The following is a 22,515-nucleotide window of genomic DNA, read 5'->3' as shown; positions in this document are numbered from 1 at the left end:
CGCATGTGCTCACTCTTTATTTTAATGTACATTTTGATGTATTTACTTGCATTTTGCAGCCCCTCCCATATAAAAGGAGCTTGGAGAAGTGGTTTAATAGTCAACTTAGATAAATGAACCTCAGCAAAGGGGAGGGGGGAGACAGTTCCAAGATTCCCAGGGCAAAACTGGTTATACGAAGTTGTTTGTGAATGTACTGATCTGGTTTCCTTGGCAACAACTGAGATGAAGGTTGAGAACAGCAGTTGCATTAAGGGAGCCAGTTCTATCTATGACAGCAAGGAAGACATCAGTTAATTCCTAGATTTAGCAAATGAGAACCCTCTTTTGAGAATGTTTGTATATAGGAGAGTGAGAGAGTAATCATTCCCCTAGGATTTACAGGAAAACAGTCTATTCCACATGTAGACCTCTTCTGAGCAAAAGGAAGAGTCAGCTGCGCTGCAGCACCATCTCCTCCATCTTTGGATCTGAAAAGAGCTTTCTGAAGACCTCTAGATCCCCATGTGGGGACAGCATGGACCAGGGCGGGGAACCAGGTAGGCTATGTTCAGTCCCTGTGGCAAAGAGCTGAGGATCGACAGAGGAGTTAATGCAGTCTCAGACTACATTAACTCTCAGCTGCTTCGCTCTGTGCTACAGTATATGCGGTGTATGTCACTTGCAACTGCTTTTAGTGCATATTTAAATTTCTAGGAGTCTGGCTAGCTGCAAAGCTGCTGCCATTTTCTGGTGCAGCACATTGCAGAGGAACCATGCATCATCCACTCTCCTGAGGAATCTTATTTTTGTTTCTTTTTATTGTTTCTATTTAGAACTGTGGAATGGAGTCAATGGACATAAGTAAAAATTACTATAGAGTACATACTCCTTAGTGGAGTGAAACCAGACTCTGGGTAATGTTTCAGTGCTGGTCGGATGTAGATCTCTCAGTAATAGAAATTAATTATGCAGCGTGAGTAGAGACCATTCATCTATGTTCTCTCTTGACATTCAGAAGACATAATGTATTTAATTGATTTAGTGCATGAAGACTGAAGCTTAACAAAGTAAATTTACCTAAGACTCCAAATTTCAGTGGGAGGTTCATTCAGTCCTACCTGAAATAACATTTGGTTTAGTAGTTAAACCTTGTTACAATGAATACTTCATTTTATAAAATATATGTGAAAGTATGTTTTCTTTTCAACTCTCCTGTACTTAACCACTGTCAAACAGATATGTATTTTGGTCCAGTATTTGCAACAGGACTATTCACTGACCACCAGGGCCGGCCCTAGGGTTTTTGCCTCTCCAAGCACCGGAAAAAAAAAAAGTCACGATCGTCGGCAATTCGGCGGCAGGTCCTTCGCTCCGAGAGGAAGTGACAGCCCCACGGCCGAGTTGCCACCGAATGGCCAGATGTGTTGCCACCCTCTTCATTGGCTGCCCCAGGCACCTGCTTGCTACGCTGGTGACCTGGGCCGGCCTGCTGACCACTGCAACATGAACCCATTAAGTATAGAAAGAGGGGCACAAAAGCATCTACAAATATTTGAGCAGTCAATGACCTTGAGGATGGAAAAGATGATGCATAATTAAGAGTAACAGAATGAAATTAAGAAAAGGGAACTTAGGCTGGATAACCAAAAAAATATTTCTTGACAGTTAGATCTATCAGGGAAGAAAAAGTGCCAGCCATTGAGACAGAGAAAATTAGACTGAGGAAAGGACTAGAAAATCAACTGTGAGTAAGACTTCTGCACTGGCAGATGACATAGGTGTCTTCTGTTACAGTGCTGACTGGAAGCTCTGAAGTGCTGCAGTCCCCTGCCCATCATATCCCTTGCCTCCACCCCTATCACAACCCCACCATACTCCCTGCACCCAGGCTTGGGAACCAGTACACAGAAGGCTGCCTGTCTTCCATGCCTGTGCAGGGGAATCCTTGTAGTGCTCCCTGGAAAATGGCTTTTAGGGTCTCTTTTTGTGGCTCTGTGCCTTTTATGTGACATAAAGGGACCAAAGGGGAGGGGGGATCTCACCCTGGATTTTCATCACAAAAACAAGCCATTTTCAGTTGTGGAAAATCAGAAGTTGTTTTCTGATTAAATCCACCCAAATATCAATGAAAACTAGTTGTTTTCTTGCAAAAAGTTCCATTTTTGTCAAAAAAAAAACCCATGATTTTTCATCAAAAATAACTTCATTTGGCCATTGTGGACAACTTTCTTTTATTGCTCAGAGACTATCTCTAGCCAGGAAAGACATTCCCAGAACACAGCCTGGTATGGAGAGATAGTTTCATGTTGTTACAGTGTGTCTACGTGTGCTTGGTAGGAGGTGTGTGTGAGGGCGTGCACATATTTCTTTGAGCTTTTCTTTATTCCCTTTTTTTCCTTTCTTGTGCTTCTCTCTCCTCTTCCTTATTCTTTCTTCTGCTGTGGGGTGAGACTACCCTCCTTCATGCTTCATTAGTGCCATTTTCCTTCCTTCCACCTTACTCAATTTTTGTACTTTATTTCCTGCAGTGACTCGGTGCTCCCACCTTCCATCTTGCTCTGTCAGCTCTCGCCCATGGATAGAGGAGGGCCTGGTTCAGGCATCCACCCTCATGCAGACCTGGGGGCCTCACAAAGGGGATCTTAACAGTATTGAACGTTAAAAAAGGACAATTTAAAATATGAAGACCAAGCAGATTATTCATGGCTTTTCTAACAATAACTCAAGTGATTACTGCAGTGGTAGCAGACTGACATTTTTGCTCTCTGTCTTTATAAAGCACTAGTAACTCAGGACTGAAATGTTGAGTTCTTGGAAACAATGTAGATGAGGTAAAATACAGGAAATTCTGGCTGTGGCATTGAAATTAGTCTTATTAATTTTACAAAAGATAAATTAATGAGCCTAAGGTGATATGTGTGCCTGTGCAGAGTGTTCACATACTTTGAAACACTGTTAATGGATTCATTTAATATAATGGACCTGAATGGGGAAGCCATTTCAGTCATTTACTTATAGAGAGCAAATGCTCTTCCCAGACTTTAGCCAAGGGTTTGGAAATTCATTTTTTTATTTAGTTATCAAAAGTTTTTCCATCATTTGGAAGGTGCACACAGGCTTATCTAATATTTAAGCCTGTTTATGAACTAGCACAGCCACCAAAGCAGAGGGAAGGACCCTGAATAAATATTAACAGAATAATTTAGATGGGTACCGCAGTTAGAAGTAAAGCTACCAGTGAAAGTCTTTCCAAATCCCAAGGAATCACTTAAACCTAGAGTCACAAAGGTACTTAGGTGCCTATAAAAATCACAGGAACACCTTGCCATCACAAAGCCTGAGTTAGGCATCTAACTCCTTAGATGGTGAAGGGGCAATTCACAAAAGCCAGCATACTAGGCAGCATGCCACTGCGAGGGGTGTGTACTAAGCCCACCGCTGTCAGGGAGATAGGTGCTGAAGTCTGAAGCTTCACAACTGAGACGGGTGCCTAAAGTGAATTGTTGCACACAGCAGGAGGAGAGGGAAGACCTCCCTTGTAACTTTTAGTCCTGTGCTTAGGGTACTCAGCTGCTGTTTCCTTCACAGAGGGATGCTGAATGCAGGTTTATTTGAACAAGTGGAACTTTATTAAACTCTCCAGGCAGCTCTAACCTTATTGCTTCCAGCCTAACTCCCTGCATTGTTATTGTCCAGTCAATAATAGTCCCTCCAGGAGACAGGGGACCTCTGATTGCAGTTCTACTGGTAAAGATACACCTGGTTCAAGTCCCCTCGCTTGGAAATTGAACTGGGATCTGCCACAGCACAGCTGAGCGCCCTAACCTGTGAGCTGTGGGCTAGTCTATTGTGGGTGGCCTCAATTTCTCCTGTAGAAGCTGTTCTAATGGGGATAAATAAAGTGTTATCACAGAAGGGGAACTCAATCATGGCTCTTCCACATCCCAGGTGAGTGCAGTAACCATTAGGCAACAAGTATCGAGAATTTGAGCACACTTACCAGCTAGGGCCCCACAAGCAAGCTTGGTAGAGGAACGCCTGTCATCCTCCAGTTCATGTACCACTCTAGGGCTCAGGCATCTGGACACTGAGCATGGAGTTGCAGTGAGCATGTGAAGATGTGGAAACATAGATGCCTAGGGAACTTCTAGTGCAACAATTTAGGTGCCAAGAGAGCTTAGGCACCTATAAAGTCTGGAGGTTTCTGAGCGGGGGGATTTTGAATCATAGTCAGGCCCGATTTGGAGATTTAGGCTCGTAACTTGTATTTCTTTGTATCGAGATATCCATGTTACAAGGAGTCCGGTGGCACCTTAAAGACTAACAGATTTATTTGGGCATAAGCTTTTGTGGGTAAAAACCCCACTTCTTCAGATGCATGGAGTGAAAGTTACAGATGCAGGCATTATATAATGACACACGAAGAGAGGGGCTAACTAGGCAACAGTCAGCCTGGTGTGCACTCAGCCAGTGACTCTTATTTATTCACAGTGGAACAACTTCAACAGGAGAGACTGAAAGAGTCTCACAGCTGAGAGATGGCAAATCCCTGTTTAAATCCTCTCTCCTCCTCACAAGTAGGCAGAACCTGAAGCAAGGTCTCTTCCAATGTGAGTAACCACTGGACTAAAAGTTAGGGGTGGGCTCTCCTTCTTCCTCCCCACACCATTTTGTGTAAGCATGCCTATAGAATCTGAATCACCACGTGAATTTGAGCACACTTACCAGCTAGGGCCCCACAAGCAAGCTTGGTAGAGGAACGCCTGTCATCCTCCAGTTCATGTACCACTCTAGGGCTCAGGCATCTGGACACTGAGCATGGAGTTGCAGTGAGCATGTGAAGATGTGGAAACATAGATGCCTAGGGAACTTCTAGTGCAACAATTTAGGTGCCAAGAGAGCTTAGGCACCTATAAAGTCTGGAGGTTTCTGAGCGGGGGGATTTTGAATCATAGTCAGGCCCGATTTGGAGATTTAGGCTCGTAACTTGTATTTCTCAAAATACAGCCAAGTGATCTTGACTGCATTTGTGGTTCGATATTAAAAACGTTCACGAGACCAAATAACCAAGCTGCAGTCACTTATTGTCTAAAGACACGCAGTTCACTTTTCACAGGAGTGCTCCCATATCATGCATGTGAGACTACATAGATACAATAACCTCTTTACAAGTTAGAGAGCATTCTGTGTCACCAGAGACTAAATTTAACCAACCAGCTTTTTGTTTTGTTCTTCTGGCACCATGGTGTATCTTTCCTTTGCTGTTTTGGGTACTGTATTCCAAACCAATGTTCCATGCAGGTACCACTATACTTCTACCATGACAAATGACAACTGTATATTGCCTTTAACAGGTTTCCTGTTTTCCAGTGCCAAAGCTGACTTTACCTTTGCAAAGTGTTGTGGGATTCTGGGCATAGGTGAACAGAATTACAGGAAGAACATGATATATGTCAGGTAGCCTAACTACACAGCAGTCATATTTAATATCATGTAGACAGTATTAGTTGTGTATAACACTTATTAATGTGGTGCATGTGTGTATATATAATGTGTTGGTAAATAGAAGGCAGTTAGAGGCTTAAGTCCTTTTGTGAATCTAGCCCAGTGTAATATTGCTATTAGCAGAATAGGGTTGTGTGCTGTTTTACACAAGAACATAAACAGGTAAAAGGCACCCAGCTATGAAGGGCAGGGAAGGCATAATTGTGGGATGAGAGAGGGAATAAGAAGAAAATCTAGGGGAGAGCACTTCCCTCTCCTTTGTAATCAGGTGTCTTCTGGACATTTCAGGGGCTTATTTTTCTTGTTTCCATTTTTCATTTATTTTCTCCCTCAGCACTTCTATGGTGCTCAGTACCACAGAATGACTGTGACCTCTCTAGCATTTCTAATCCTACCAACCCTCAGACACTGGAGTAGGCAGGGGAGTTTAATAGTTGAATATTAACCCACACGGTGCTTTCAGGAAGGATTTGAAGACGTACACTAGACTTTCTATTTGACAAACAGACACAGTGGAGCTGACCACAGAAACTTGGAAATAAGACCTGCCAAGTGAAAACCTGAAAAATCATTCGAACATCCAGAAACTTCAGTCATTTGTTTTCTCTGTCCAGGTAATGTGAGGGTCTAAGCATATCTAATACATAAAACTGATCTTGTATCTAATGGTGGTCTTAATAGAAAATGTAAACCTTTTATTGAACACTGGAAGCATGTGCTATTAGGACATCTGACTATCTTTACATATAAAGATTAAAGGAATCTAATCCTCATCATTGTATGTATCCCAGGGTTATTGAACAGATGCAGAGAATGACTTGTGATTCACCTTCCTATTTTCTCTAGGTCAGAGATTCACCAAGCAAATATACTTGAAGATGGATTCAACTCCAATAAACCCTGAAGTTACTTGCTCTTTACTAAATATTAGCTTTTGTTCAGCCCTCCTGATATCTGAAAAATATTTCCTCAAAGACAGACTTCTATTTTAACCATTGATCTATCACAGCCATCTGCAAATATCTGTCCATGGCCTTTTTCTTGCAGGCAAGATGAAATAATGGCAACAATCAAAGAGTTAACAGGAACACTTTTTGGCTCTTCCTTCTCCTACTTCAGGTTTGTCAGTGATGGCATGCAACGACACTCCCATAGATAGCGATGTTGCTCTCAATGAGAGTATCCCATCCATAAGCTCCGGTTACACAGCTCTGCCTGCCCCACTCAGGATATTGTTGGTAATAATAATGGTATTCATGATTGCCATTGGACTTTTTGGTAATGCCATTGTCTGCCTCATTGTCTACCAAAAGCCAGCCATGCGTTCAGCCATCAACCTGCTGCTAGCAACTTTGGCTTTTTCTGATATCATGCTGTCTTTGTTCTGCATGCCTTTTACTACAGTTACAATTATTACAGTGAACTGGAACTTCGGGGCTCACTTCTGTCGGATATCAGCTATGCTGTATTGGTTATTTGTCTTGGAAGGAGTCTCTATACTCTTGATCATTAGTGTGGACCGCTTCTTAATTATCGTTCAACGGCAAGACAAGCTGAACCCTTACCGTGCCAAAGTCATCATCGCCATGTCCTGGGCACTGTCCTTCTGCATTTCCTTTCCTTCAGTGATTGGATGGACATTTGTGGAAGTACCAGCCCGAGCTCCCCAATGTGTTCTGGGGTACACTGAATTTCCTGCTGACAGAGCTTACGTCGTGATGCTAGTTGTGGCAATTTTCTTCATCCCTTTCAGTGTCATGCTGTATTCTTACCTTTGCATTCTAAATACTGTGCGGCGCAATGCCCTTAGGATCCACAACCATGCTGAGAGCCTTTGCTTGAGCCAGGTGAGCAAACTAGGCCTCATGGGACTACAGAAGCCTCAGCAGATGAATGTGGACATGAGCTTCAAAACCAGAGCCTTCACTACAATTCTCATTCTGTTCATTGGCTTTTCACTCTGCTGGCTTCCACACACCGTCTTCAGCTTGCTCTCTGTGTTTAGCAGACAGTTCTACTACAGCCCTTCTTTCTACATCACCAGCACCTACATCCTGTGGCTGAGTTACCTCAAGTCAGTGTTTAACCCTGTCGTCTACTGTTGGAGAATCAAGAAATTCCGTGAGGCCTGCATGGAATTCATGCCTAAAACATTCAAGATCCTTCCTAAAGTGCCTGGACGAACAAAGAGGAGAATACAGCCAAGTACAATATACATCTGTAGTGAGAGCCAGTCAGCTGTTTAGGAAGAAGCTGTGGGCCAGTGAGGGAAAAGTTATGAAAGGATTGGTTAAAGTAGGCAATAGTTCATTTCTACTATTTACTTTCTACAGTTGTCACAAATCTTTAAAAGGATGCTCCATTGTTCCGTGTGTTAAGATTGCATTTCTAACTTCCCCCAAGCTTACAAATAACTCATTAGTACTGCTTGAATTAAAACCACTTGGTGCAATAATGTTGCAATACTTGATGCCATGTAAAAATATCACTTGTGACCAAAAATATAGTCCTTCTAATAACAATACATTGGTAACAGCTGAAAGCCTATAGCCTCCTTTTTAAAAAAATATAACTATTGTTTTCATCACACAGCTCAAGTGGAAATGAGAGTGTAGTAAGTCTAGAGTACCAAGCTCTAGAACACAAAAAACAAAAACAAATGTTTTTAATTTTGTTCATTGCCAAATCACGGCAGAATTTGAATCCTCATCTTCCTGTGCAATGAGACATGAAACAATTGTTTTGTACAGTGGTGTAACTGCAGTGTCACGTTGAGTCTGTTCATCTTTGATTGTCATGTGTTCACAGAACTGCGGCACAGAAAGGAGGTGACTGGCCTCAGGCACACCGTCAGTCACTCTATGGCAGAGCAGAAATAGAGTGCTGAAGTCGTGGCTTCCAATCTCACCCACTGACCTGTAGCCTGTCCATCTTTTATTTCTTCTTCAGCATTCTCTCCTCTCTTGGTTACACACACTCATTTCCTTTTGTGTTCATCACTCTTTCTTGACCTACTCCTTTCTCCCCCTGCAGAGGCCTTTGTTTTCCAGTTCTACTTCCCAACATTTCCTCTGTCACCGTCCTGTCCTGGTCCTGTCCTACTTCCCCAGTTTGTCAAGCTGGATCCTGTATCTCACCAAGACTGGTCTCTTCCCACATGCCATGCACATTATCTCCCCGTGATCCTGTCCCTGGGGTAGGGAATGTGGTGGTGTTGCTGTTCAGGGCCAAGAGGCACATGTACCAAGAGGTAGATGTACAAGAGAACCCATATGAAGTAGCCAGTGCTGATTAGCTTTTCCTTCATGCTGATTGCTGCAATATGCTGCTCTGGGGGATCGAGATAGCAGGAAGAGCAGTGAGGAGGGAGACAAAGGAAAAAGTCTGGACTCCCTAGTGGCAGGAGGTGGAACAGCAAGGGAAACCTTATTTAGTCCACATGACCCTGTTTATGCATATCAGCTGGGGCGGATATGTGATTGTCATGCCAGAAGTGACCTTTAAATTGCTCAGCCGTGGTGCATTCGTTAGTTTGCAGTAACCTGTTTTGTTAAAGATTCAAATACACAAACTAAACTGCTCTAAAGCAGTCTCAGTGCTGCTAGTCCATGCAGTCAAGACCAGCATCGTCTCATGATCAAAAGCTGCTGAGAGAGCAAACCATCTGTATGGAATGCTGCCTAGTATTCCTGTTTCTCACAACCTAAAGCCATCTCCCCTCATGTTAGGTACATAACTGGGATTGGCAGATAGTTTTTAAAAAATCCCATTTCCCCCCCTCATCTCCTCCCCCCCCCCCAAAAAAAGAACAATTTAAGCCTTGGTACAATAATTCAAGAAAACATCTGACATTGAGGGAAACTATTGATGAGTAATCAAACTTCAGTGGAAAACCATGTGGTACAAAATCTTAGTTATAGAAAGACTACAAAATTACTACTAACTAAAATCCGTCGGAGGCAGCCCAGCCTCACGGTCTCTCAGCTCTAGTACAGAGGTGTCCTTTCCAGTATCCCCTCTCTTGGGGAAGGTTGCATAAGTACTGAGAAACAATTATATAGTTAAAATAAAATGGCTGCAATGTCTAATTTCAGGGTGGCTGTACAGTAAAAAAAAAAAAATAAAAAAATTTCAATTACCATCCTGTTAGAGTGGAGGATACGTTTAAAATCTATACCCAATTAAAACTACAGGTTTGGGGAAAAGTAGGGTACTCCAAATTATCTGAACATCATTCTAACGTAGTGGTTAATGTTAAGGTATAATAGCTGATGGCCTGAAAACCTCACATTTTTTGCAAGGTAGCACAGCCAAAGCTATTCTACACTTGATGCAAATGCAAATTTTTCATGGCCAGACTAGTTCCAGCCGTCAAAAACAAGTTAAGGACCAATGCTAAGGTCTTTTGGAACCAGTGGACTTTTCCAAATGCACATCATATAAGTAGCAAACAACAATGTGAAACGACAATCACATTGACCCTATCAGCAGACTGCACTGCAGTGCTGTGCATAATGATGTGATTGAGCAAATTGTAGATTGGTAGCATGTATGACTCTGGCTCACAGGACAAGCTAGTAAAGGCGACATCCACAATTTTGAGGACATTTGGTTGACTGATTTGAAAATGCCAAGGCATGTGTGTACATAATGCAACTGCAGTTGCAGTGTCTTCCTGAAAAGTTACATGTGCTATGACTAGGAAGACAAAGCCACTTTCATGTGTCTGTAACAGTCCGTCCTCTCTAGGTCTGTGGGGTGATAGACATAGGACTTTCAACAGCAAAGCAAAGGCTGCCACCATCTGAGCTAAAGCAGTGATTAGCGAGAGCCTGCTCTCTCCTGAGCATTGAGATAGGGACATGTTACAGCTAATGTCAACCTAAAAACGAAACCTTTTTAAAGGGATGCATTGCAATGAGGGGCATTTTTAACAACCAGCTAGGTGTCCAAGCCACTGGCAATAATTGGGATAGACTATCAATTATTCCGCTTATTTCATTGAGCAGGCTTTTACGGGAACTTTGCTTAACTAAGGCAAAGCTGGGCAGGAGGAGACAGCTATCACATGGAATGTGCTGAGTCTATGTCCTCACCGATGTGCTGGGGTAAGCATCCCTTGAAAAACAGGAAAGCTATCTGTATTTGGCTTCTGGGTGTGTGTGTGTAGGGGGGAGTGGGGGTGAGGCATGAGACTGAAGACTGCAAAAACACGTCTATATAACTAATGGCTTAAAAAGTGCTTGCTTAATGGTTTTTCTTTGCTTGATATGTTGTTTACTAACAAAAATGGGTTCAACAGGTCTAAGGAATTTGGATTTGACCTTCTGGACATCTCTTGAAATCCCAGTGACAGGTGGATAGCTGGCCACTTGGACCTTGTTGTTTGACCACTCGCGACCCCTCCAAGCCATAGGTATCTAGTGTTTTGGGGGTGCTGTATAACTGAGGATGCAAGTTTGTCACAGAAATCACAGATTCTGTGACTTTCTGGGACTTCTGCAGCGAATGGTGCGGCTGGCCCCACTGAGCAGTCTTGGGCCGCTGTGCTTCCTCTCCTTGCCAGCAGCAGCAGGAGTGTGGGTGTGGGAGGCGGGCCTCAGGGTTGGGGCTTGGGAGGGGGTGAGGTCTCTGGGAGGTGCTTACCTCAGTGTGGGGAGCGCCCTGGAAGTGGCAAAGTCCCTCAGCATCTAGACAGAGGCGTGGCCAGGCAGCAGTGTGTGCTGCTTCTGCCTGCAGACACCGCCCCCGCAGCTCCCATTGGCAGTGGTTCCCAGCCAATAGGAGCTGTGGAGCCGTGCTTGAGGTGGAGGCAGCACACAGAGCTGCCTGGTCACACCTCTGCCTAGAAGCTGAGGGATGTCACAACTTCCAGGGAGGCACAGAGCCAGGTAGGGAGCCTGGCAACCCTGCCAATTACACCCCCTCCAACACCAGCAGGAGTCCCAGGGCACACACCACCACCTGCTCACCCATTACTCCCCCCCCAGTCCCCATGGGCCACCTGTTCCAGGACCTGCGGTGCCCCTGGGCTGCCTTCCCCACCCCACGATTTAGTTAGGAGTATATAGTACAATCCTGGACTGGTCATGAACCATGAATTTTTGTTTACTGCCATGACCTGTCCATGACTTTTACTAAAAATCCCTATGACTAAAATGTAGCCTTATGTACAGCTTTGTGTTTGTATGTGCTTGAGACTAAATAAAGCAGAGACTTCGAGTAAAGGCAGTCTGGTGCGAGTGCTGGAGACTATTAATAAAGTGAAGGCTTTAAGTAAAAGCACTTGATTTTGTGTGATTTATGCCAGCCATATAGCAGAGGGAGGTACTGCATCTCCCTTGGTTTATTTTCTGCAACCACCTTGCAGAGAGTAAAGTTACTGAGCACTTTGGGTTTAGAGAGCCCCAGGTAACACATCTAGAGGCCGCAGTGAGGACCGCTGCAAGGAAGTAGATGGTTGACATAAACAGTTTATCTTGTTACAGTAGGAATTAGAGGAAAGCAGGACAGGATCACTCCCTGCACTTCCTATGTTGTAGCTTGCATGTCAATTGCCAGAGCTCAGGTCAGTGACCTGGCTGACTGAGAACTTATGCCCAAACAAAAGGGAACTTCTGGAAAGATGGAGACATTTGGCATGGTGTTAGGTAACAGCTTGACTGATTTTGTACAGAAACATGGTAATTATTTTTGGACATTCAGAATCTTTACCTGCCCTGGAGCTCTGTAAGCAATGGGGAAGCGGGTCCGGAGGGGAATGTGGGTGGCAGTGACAGTATTAGACAAAGAGAGATTTCGGTAAGGAGAGGGTATGAGTTAGAAAAAGTAAAAGCCAGTGTGAAAGCCGAATCAGATCCCCTCAGAGCAACCACGTTGCCTCAGACAGCACAACAGCAAGCATGCGACAGTGAGAGAGAGAGAGAAAGAGAGAATGACAGGTTGCAGCAGGAAGTATTTGTGTTGCAGAAGCAGACTGATAGTAGCGAGGTTAAAGCTTTACTGAAGAATCCCAGGATAAGAGCCAGGCAGATCATGGGGAAGGTAAAAGACACAGCTGTGCTCTCAGAGCCATGTGGGACGAGCAGAAGGGAATAGCGGCTGCGATTACAGGAAGTCGTAGACTGGGAAGGGTCAATGGGTTAGAAGAAGACCCCAACTTATATCCTCCTTATGATGATGATGACAGGGATGGTCCCATGAGCTTCCCTTTCCCTTGGGCTCTACTGGGTAGTCCCTGTATAGTCCCTTGTGTGAAACACTGGCAAAGTTGCAGAAGTCCCCACCCATAGCCTCCATAATAAAACACCATAACAAGGAAAATTGGGCCCCAAGGGAGTAACCAAGGAAGGGCAGCAGGGAAATCAGTTGGCCTGTTAAAGTGGAGTACAGCTTTGGGATGGCTGGCTAGGGTAGCTGGCATCCCTGGTCTCAATCTGGAGACTGTGGTGGCTTTGATCAGTGAATACATGATCCCAGAGGATTTTGCAGGGCTCTCTTATACTATTCCTGGCACCGAGAGGAGAGTGGGGTTGGCACCTGCTCTTGCAAATTAATATGCCTGGAGGATTGGCAACCCTAGAAGGTGTCCAAAGGCAAATTAATTTGCAAGAGCAGCTGACACCCCCGTCTCTCCTCTCAATGCTATGATAGGGACAGGAGCCCCCATTGGCCTACAGCAGTGAACTGTGGCCAGTGGGAGCCGCAAGCGGCCGGGGCAGGTAAACAAAGCAGCCCAACAGGGGCTTTCCCTACACAAGCAGCGATCCCAGTTTGAGAAACACTGCCCTAAGCGCATGAGGGCCGATGAATTTGCTGAGCTTCAGCTGGGTGCTCAAAGAACAGTTAAAAGTTCAAGAGGCCACTCGTGGAGAAAAAGAGGGGGGAGGGAAAGGGGGGGGAAACCAACATGGGTTTGAATAGAAGTTTATAGATTTAGCTTAAATATCTAGCACTACTCTCCCTATAAAGGGAGGAGAGAGGTTTGTTTTGCTTTACATTTTATAGTAGTAACCCTGTAAAAGTTGGAAGTCCTTCGAGACGATGCACTCCTGTGTGCTGTTTTTGCTGGCCTGGGTGTCGTGATCCTGCTCCTCTGGGGGTGTGAATTCAGAACCTGTGTTGGAGGAATGGGGAAACTTCCCGTGGATGACAGTCGTATACAAAGCAAATGACACAGTGAAAATTAATGTCAACCTTGATGACCAGAAAAGTTTGGAGCAATGCTGCCACTGCCACCTGAAAGTGTTTACATGTCCATGGGACAAAAGTGACTTCTCCCTCAACCCCCCTCCAGATGCCGCAATGTCCATCTGCTGCAGGAAGGGGGGAAAAAAACACCAATATGGATGGGTGACAAATGCTAATTTTTTTTTTAAGTTCTTTCCTCATCTGTAAATGCCTGTGCGTTCATTTATGGACTTACATCCCTAAGCAGACAGTACCAGGGGAAAAAACCAATTCACTCGAGGCTGAAATAATACCTTTCACCTCCAGACACTGGGCACCAAAGTCTAGGGAAGGCATGCTTACAGCTTGTGCCACCAGAAGGGGAATGGAAGGTTATCTTGCTCTGCATTTTGGAGGGCCCAGGTTCTCAAAACTCAGTGCTGGGTTTGCAGTGCCAACAAGATCAGTGGCTGAGTGTCAGCTGAGGGTGCTGAACTTTCGCTGGATCACAGCTGTGGTGCAACCAGTACTCTTTATGGGGATGACCACAGCAATGTGAAGGACCCCTTTTTAAGGAGAAGGTGGTGATCTTCGAAAAGGGTACTGACAATGGGCATTTTAAGCAAGCAGGCAGGTGTCCAAGCCCCTGCCAATTATTGGGATGAACTATCAATTATTATGCTTATTGCATTTAGGGTGGGGTTCTGTGGCCTGCCTTGTGCAGGAGGTCAGACTAGATGATCAGATTGGTCCCTTCTGACCTATGAGTCTGAGTGCTATGTCTCATGGTTTATTTCCTAATACAGCCTTGCAGAGAGTAAAGTTACCAAGAGCTTTAGGTTTAGGGAACCCCAGGAAACACACTGGATTGAAGATGTTCATTACTCTGCACAACAAAACTGCATTAATTTCAGATCCCCACTCTGCACAGAACAGAGTGGCCACCACTAACAGCCCTCACAGCAAACATTACCATAAGGGTAGGTAGAAAAAGCAGACCATGTGCCGTGAGTGAGCAGTACAGAGGATTTAAACTCCAAAAGCATCTTTACTTTGTTGCTAAAAAGCAAACCAGAACAGCATTTTTTAAATTTCAATTCAATGCACAAGCCTCTTTCCATAAGAGGAGATGTTTTAAAAACTGAACTGTGGGGATATTATATATATACACACACACATATATATATATATATACACACACACACACACACAGCAAATGGTTAAGTATCTAAAAGTCAGGCTGTGGAGAAAATTGTATCTTTCTTTTATTTCTTTGAGGTGAACAGAAAAATTAGCATCATGGTGTAGATACTGTAATGGCAGGAGACCAGGTCAAGGAAAGAAACTCCTGGAGGTGAACAGACCTGATTCTAATATTAGGAACAATTACACACTTAGGAGAACAAAACAAAAAAAACAGAGCTTATTTCTGACAGAACATAAAATGTGTCCACGCATATTCTGATTAATAGCTGCAGATTTCTGAAGGACTGACTGCTGAGAAAAAAAAAATGGAATGGACACAGCAATTTGCCCCAATTTCTCTTAGCGTGTCCCCTTCTTACCTCCTTTTCCTCTCTCCCCTTTTGATATTGAGTTTAAGTTAATATGCATGAAGGACTGATTCTTTTGTTAAAAGTAACTCCCACTTTTCCTATATTTTTTTTCTTCCTACACTACAGATGCTGCCTTTTCCCTCTTATAAAGATAGGATTTGCTACATCAAAAACAGCTATATCTCATGTTCAGTGGCAGGGGTAAGTATATCTAATGCTTCTGAGAGAGGTTAAAATGCACCTACCAAACTGTACAATGAATACCAGGGAGAACTCTCCTCCTTATGCAGTTAGTTTTAGGTCTTGAAGCACAAGATGCTACTACCATGGTCTAGATTGCCCAGTCCTTTTACATTTTCAGTTTATTATTTTAGTGGTAACATGTTATGTAAAGACACTTAGTTGTTCCTCAATATATTGCGCTTTAATATTCTCCTAGTCAAGAGCAGAATAATGAGTGATGAGATTTCACAGCAAAGAATCCTGTGGCACCTTATAGACTAACAGACTTTTTGGAGTATGAGCTTTCATGAGTGAATACCCACTTCGTTGGATGCAAGCCAAAGCGGCTCTTTACTGCTGTTACAGATCCAGACTAACACTGCTACCCCTCTGATACTTGAGTTTTCACAATTCCCTTTTATTGATAAGAGCCCAGCAGTTTTTTTTAAATAAGTTGTACCAGCTTTGTAATCTACTATGTAATTAATACCACTGCTGTATCTTTTTCAATTTCACCTTTTTGCGTTAAGGAAGCAAAACTGGATAGTACTTTGGATATTACTTAATATAGTGTAATGTTCTATGTTGTTTTCCCTTTGAATAAAATGATCCTTGGTTGTATTTACAATGAGAAGTTTAAACTGTGTATTATATTTAAGGTGTCAGATGGCACACATATAGTGAAGCAATGAACTCTAGCATACAGTACAGTTAAAGGAGTAAGTCCTGATCCTTCAATGAGTACATATATAGTCAGTCTTACTGGGCTCCCTAGTCCAACATTCTCAAGATAAAATAAGCAAAGACCAATGATCATGAACATAGGCACTGCCATACCAGATCAGACAAGTGGCCCATCTAGTCTGGTATCTTGCCTCAGACAGCAGCCAGTAGCAGAAGCTGCAGAGGAAGAGGTAAAGGAACCATAAAATGGGACATAATTCTGAATAGCCTGTACATAATCTACACTTCTAACATGCTCTAATCCAACATAGGTTAGTTTAAATTCTGAAGTAGGAGCTCACACCCCTTCCTATTTTTATCCTAATGTAACCCTAGATGTTCCTATCCATTTAGATGTCCAATCCTTTCTGAATTCTAATAAGATTTTCAAAGATACCTTGAGGCAATGTTCAGTACACAAAAAGAAAATCCTTTTCTAAATTAGTTTTAGACTCATTGTTGTGAGTGGGCCTTTGTTCTTCTGTTATGAGAAAGGGTAAAGAAGCCCCTGATTTAGCTCTCACCCTTCTAAGTTTTGTATTCTTCATTTTTCAATAAACAGAGTTCAGTCTCTTGAGAGAGTCTAAAATAGCCTCAAAATATATTTCACCGGTGATCATGATTTAACTTAGCTGCAGCTGTCAATTTTCCTGTACTTCTGTCTTTTTCTTGCTTTGCCCATAGAAAAGCCTTCAACATGGGATTTGCAACTTATGACAATTGTGTTGAATATTTAAGGCCTTGTCTACAGATCCTTTTAAAAGGATAGGCCTTGTCTACACTACAGAGTTCTGTCAACAAAAATCAGCTTTCATTGACAAAACAATGGAAGTGTACACACTACAATCCTCCTCCTGCTGACAAATCTCTCCTGCTTTGCCGACAAAATAAAACCACCTCAACAAGAGGCATAGAACTTTTTGCAGTAGTTATATCGACTACGTGTCAGTGTAGACACTATACTTGGTTGTGTCACCGTAAATAGCCTCCATGAAGTGTGCCACAATGCCCATCCTGACTGCTCTGGTCAGCCGTTCAAACTCTGCTGCCCTGAGCCAAGGTACGCAGGCATCCACCTCTCACCCTTTAAAGGCTCAGGAATTTTTGAAATTCCACTTCCTGTTTGCTTGGTGTTACCAGCTCACTTCACACCTTCTCAGCTGTACCACTTGGAGCACACTAAAGTTGTTGGATCTGGTGGCACTGTGGGGAGAAGAAGCTAGGCAGTCCCAGCTCCACTCCAGCTGTAGGAAAAGATGGCTGCTCACCTTTGTAATAGTTGTTCTTCGAGGTGTGTTGCTCATATCCATTCCAATTAGGTGTGCGCACGCCGCGTGCACACTCGGAAGATTTTTTTCCCTAGCAACACTTGGTGGGTCAGCTGGGCGCCCCCTGGAGTGGCACCATTATGGCGCTGGATATATACCCCTGCCGACCCAACGGCCCTTCAGTTCCTTCTTGCCGGCTACTTGGACAGAGGGGAAGGAGGGCAGGTTTGGAATGGATATGAGCAACATATCTCAAAGAACAACAGTTACAAAGGTGAATAACCGTCTTTTCTTCAAGTGCTTGCTCATATCGATTCCAATTAGGCGATTCGCAAGCCTTACCTAGGCGGTGGGGTCGGAGCGAGATGTTGCACAGTGGAAAACTGCTGAGTCAAACGCTGCACCATCTCTGGACTGTTGAACCAATGCGTAATGTGCGGCAAAGGTGTGAATCGATGACCAGGCAGCTGCCTGACATATTTCCTGGATGGGGACATCGGCCAGGAAGGCAGCAGATGAAGCTTGTGCCCGAGTAGAATGGGCGGGGAGATGGCTAGCCGGAACGTGAGCCAATTCATAGCATGTGCAGATGCAGGATGTTACCCAAGATGAAATCCGTTGGGAAGAGACCGGTAGGCCTTTCATCTGGTTTGCGGCAGCTACAAAGAGCTGAGGTGACCTTTGGAAGGGTTTGGTTCTCTTGATATAAAAGGGGGGAGCCCTGCGGACGTCCAGGGTGTGGAGCTGTTGTTCCCGATGCGATAGGTGCGGCTTCGGGAAAAAGACTGGGAGGAAGATGTCTTGGTTGACATCAAAGACGGACACCACCTTATGGAGGAAAGAGGGGTGTGGTCGCAGCTGTACCTTGTCCTTATGGAATACCGTGTATGGGGGGTCCCCTGTCAAAGCCTGAAGCTCAGATATTCGTTTTGCCTAAGTAATAGCGACGAGGAAGACTGTCTTCCAGGAAAGGTATAGCAGCGAGCAGGTAGCCAGTGGCTCGAAAGGAGCACCCATAAGCTTGTCTAGCACCAGGTTTAGATCCCAGGTAGGGGTTGGGCATCTAACTTGAGGATACAAATGTCAGAATCCTTTGAAGAACCTTGAAACTATAGGGTGAGAGAAGATTCATCGGTCATTTTCCCCTGGATGGAAGGCGGAAATGGCTGCCAGATGCACCTTTATGGAAGAGACGGCTAGGACCTGCTCTTTTAGGGACCAGAGGTAGTCCAGGACAGTGGGAACGGACAACTGTCGGGGGACTAAGTTACGCTGAGTGCAACAATAGGAGAAATGCTTCCACTTGGCGAGATATGTCATCCTAGTGGAAGGCTTCCTACTGCCCAAGAGCACCTCCTGGACCGAGGCAGAGCAACGCAACTCAGACTGGCTCAACCACGCAGCAACCATGCTGTGAGATGAAGGGACTGCAGGTCCGGATGGTGAAGCCTGCCGAAGTCCTGTGTTATGAGGTCCGGCCAGAGTGGCAGGGGAATCAGGTCTGCCACTGAGAGGCCGAACAATGTGGTGTACCAGTGCTGCCTCGACCACGCTGGAGCAATCAGGATCAGGTGGGTGCTGTTCTTGCGGAGCTTGAGGAGGACTCTGTGGACAAGTGGAAATGGTGGGAAGGCATAAAGTAGGTGCCTGTTCCACGGGATCAGAAATGCGTCTGAGAGGGAGCCCAGGGAGCGTCCCTGGAAGGAGCAGAACATCTGGCATTTCCTGTTCTCTCAGGAGGCAAAGAGGTCTATGTGGGGAAAGCCCCACTTCCGGAAAACAGAATGGATGACGTCTTGATGAATCGACCACTCGTGAGACAGGAAGGATCTGCTGAGGTGATCCGCCAGAGTGTTCTGGACTCCTGGGAGAAAAGACGCTACCAATTCGATCGAGTGGACTATGCAAAAGTTCCAAAGGTGGACAGCTTCTTGACAAAGGAGGGCGGAGCGTGCTCCGCCCTGCTTCTTTATATAAAACATGGCTGTTGTGTTGTCCATGAACACTGATACACAATGGCCTTGGAGATGGTCTCGAAACACTTGGCATGCTAGACGGACTGCTCTCAGCTCCCGCACACTGATGTGTAAGGCCAGTTCTCAGGGCGACCAGAGGCTTTGGGTGCGAAGGCTCCCGAGGTGGGCACCACAACCCAGAGATAACATGTCTGTGGTTAGGGCCATCGAGGGTTGTGGTGGGTGGAATGGCATCCCTGAACAGACTAGAGTGGGGTCTAGCCACCAGGTTAGGGAGCCCAGAAACTTCCTGGGGATAGTGAGCACCGAGTCCAGGCTCTCTCTGTGTGGTTGGTATATTGAAGCAAGCCAGGCTTGGAAGGGACAGAGGCGTAGCCTGGCATGCTTGGTCACGAAGGTGCAGGCAGGCATGTGACCTACCAGGCTGAGGCAGGTGCGCACTGACATTGTCGGGAAGGTTTGAAGACTTCGGATTATTGAAGCCATTGCCTGAAAACGTGACTGTGGGAGGCAGGCTGTCAAGGTTCTTTCCCCACTCTGAACTTTAGGGTACAGATGAGGGGACCTGCATGGACACTTCTAAGCTTAATTACTAGCTTAGATCTGGTATCGCCTCCACCATCCAGAATTTCAGTGTCTGGAGCACTCCCTATCCCCCCAAAACTTTCCCCTCCCTGGGTAGCCTTGAGGGACTTCACCAATTCCCTGGGGAACACAGATCCAAACCCCTTGGATCTTAAAACAAGGAGAAATTAACCATCCCTCACTCCTTTCCCCCCTACAAATCCCTGGTGAGTCCAGATCCAATCCCTTTGGATCTAAAAAAACAAGGAAAAATCAATCAGGTATTAAGAAAAAAGGCTTTTAATTAAAGAAAAGAAAGGTAAAAGAAAACCCTCTGGGAGAGATTAGCATACCAGCTACTCTCACAGACAACATATTCAAAACATAGAGGATGTTCCCTTGGGCACAAATTTAGTTACACACAAAAAAAATACTCAAATATCCAATTTGATTCTAGCTCAATTTGCATAAGACAGGTTACAAAGAAATGAACAAACCTCTTTATTCCTTTCTAAAACTTACTACTCTGATAAGAGGCTGGTTCCTTGATCTTTTCACTCTGGCTGAAACTGAAACTCTAAACAAAGGAAAAACTTCCCTCTTCCTTTTGAAACATCTTGTTCCCCCATTGGTTCCTCTGGTCAGGTGTTAGCTAGGCTAGGTGAACTTCTAACCCTTTACAGGTAAAAGAGGCATTAACCCTTAACCATCTGTTTATGACACCCCCCCAAATCTCAGACCTTGTGGAACCACAGTGGCGGCGATTTCTTCCTAGAACTTTATGTAAAACTACAAGATTTTTCACATTCCAAGGACAATTTAACCAGTTAACTCTGGGAAACTTTCATGGGAAAAGTGCATCAGCTACTTTGTTAGAAGCTCCTGAAATGTGTTGAATTTCAAAATCAAAATCTTGGAGAGCAAAACTCCATCGAAGAAGTTTTTTGTTGTTTCCCTTGGCAGTATGAAGCCACTTTAGCGCAGCATGGTTAGTTTGTAGCTGGAAACGCCACCCCAAACGTATGGGCATAGCTTTTCCAGGGCATACACAATGGCATAGCATTCTTTTTCACTGATTGACCAGTGGCTTTCCCTCTCAGACAGTTTCTTGCTGAGAAACACGACAGGATGAAATTCTTGATCCAGTCCTTCCTGCATTAAAACTGCTCCTACACCACGCTCAGATGCATTTGTGGTTACTAGGAATGATTTGTCAAAGTCTGGGGCCCTTAGCACAGGGTCAGACATGAGTGTTGCCTTAATCCGGTTAAAGGCCTTCTGGCACTCATCAGTCCACTTACCTGCATTTGGCTGTGTCTTTCTGGTCATGTCTGTTAGTGGGGAAGCGATTTGACTGTAGTGTGGTACAAATCACCTGTAATATCCGGCCAAGCCTAACAAGGATTGGACCTGTTTCTTTGACTTTGGGACAGGCCACTTTTGGATAGCATCTACCTTGGCCTGTAGGGGATTTATTGTTCCTTGACCCACCAGGTGTCCAAGGTAAGTCACTCTGTTTTGGCCTATTTGACACTTTTTAGCCTTAACAGTTAGTCCTGCCTGCCTGATGCGCTCAAAGACTTTTTCCAGGTGCTCCAGGTGTTCTGCCCATGAATCAGAAAAAATGGCCACATCGAGGTAGGCAACTGCAGATTCTCCCAATCCTGCTAGGAGACCATCTACAAGCCTTTGGAAGTTGGTGGGTGCATTTCACAGCCCGAAAGGAAGCACATTAAATTCATACACCCCTGCATGGGTGATGAAGGCTGACCTTTCCTTGGGTTTATCTAGCGGTACTTGCCAGTACCCCTTGGTTAAGTCTAATGTAGAGATGAACTAGGCATGTCCCAATTTCTCCAATAGCTCATCGGTGCATGGCATTGGATAGTTGTTGGGACGAGTTACAGCATTTAGCTTACGGTAGTCCACGCAAAAGCATATTTCCCCATCTGGTTTGGGAACTAGAACCATGGGAGATGCCCATGCACTGTTAGAAGGGTGGATTATACCCATCTGTAGCATGTTTTGGATCTCCCATTCTATAGCAGCTTGGGCATGAGGAGACACCCAGTAGGGTGTGGTTCTAATTGGGTGAGCATTACCTGTGTCAGTGGAGTGGTATGCCCGTTCAGTCCATCCTGGGGTGGCTGAGAACATTGGTGTGAAGCTAGTGCACAGCTCCTTGATCTGTTGCTGCTGCAGACGTTCCATGGTTGTGGAGAGGTTCACCTCTTCCACGCCACCATCACTTTTTCCTTCGTAGTAGACACCTTAAGGCCACTCAGCGTCATCTCCTCCCTGGGCTGTAAACTGACAAACCTTTGATTCTCAGGAATAAAAGGGCTTTAGAGAATTAACATGGTACACTTTAGGGTTGAGGTGGGGAATGCTATGAGATAGTTAACAGCTCCTAAGTGCTCTTGGACCATGAATGGCCCTTTGCTTCCATCTTATGGACCTGTTGCGCCTTCAAGACCATAACCTGGTCCCCTATTTTGAAGGAACGCTCTGGTATGTTTATCATACCAGGCCTTTTGCTCTTCCTGAGCA

General features: G+C 44.7%; 1 protein-coding gene across 2 annotated transcripts; it reads left to right on the top strand.

The window, feature by feature from the left end:
* Positions 1-274: 274 nt before the first annotated feature.
* GPR45 (G protein-coupled receptor 45) lies at positions 275-15,469 on the top strand. 2 transcript variants are annotated; one of them, XM_030551722.1, is made up of 3 exons: positions 275-539; positions 6,334-7,782; positions 15,339-15,469. In XM_030551722.1, exon 2 carries the CDS (start codon positions 6,618-6,620, stop codon positions 7,731-7,733), a length of 1,116 nt encoding a protein of 371 aa, XP_030407582.1. In that variant the 5' UTR covers positions 275-539; positions 6,334-6,617; the 3' UTR covers positions 7,734-7,782; positions 15,339-15,469. The 2 variants fall into 2 exon arrangements, with proteins under 2 accessions (XP_030407582.1, XP_030407576.1); XM_030551716.1 differs by lacking the exon at positions 15,339-15,469 and having other exon boundaries at positions 6,334-8,091.
* Positions 15,470-22,515: the final 7,046 nt, after the last annotated feature.

The sequence above is a fragment of the Gopherus evgoodei genome, chromosome 1 (assembly GCF_007399415.2).
Source record: "Gopherus evgoodei ecotype Sinaloan lineage chromosome 1, rGopEvg1_v1.p, whole genome shotgun sequence".
NCBI lineage: Eukaryota > Metazoa > Chordata > Testudines > Testudinidae > Gopherus > Gopherus evgoodei.
This window is presented reverse-complemented; position numbering and strand designations above follow the sequence as displayed.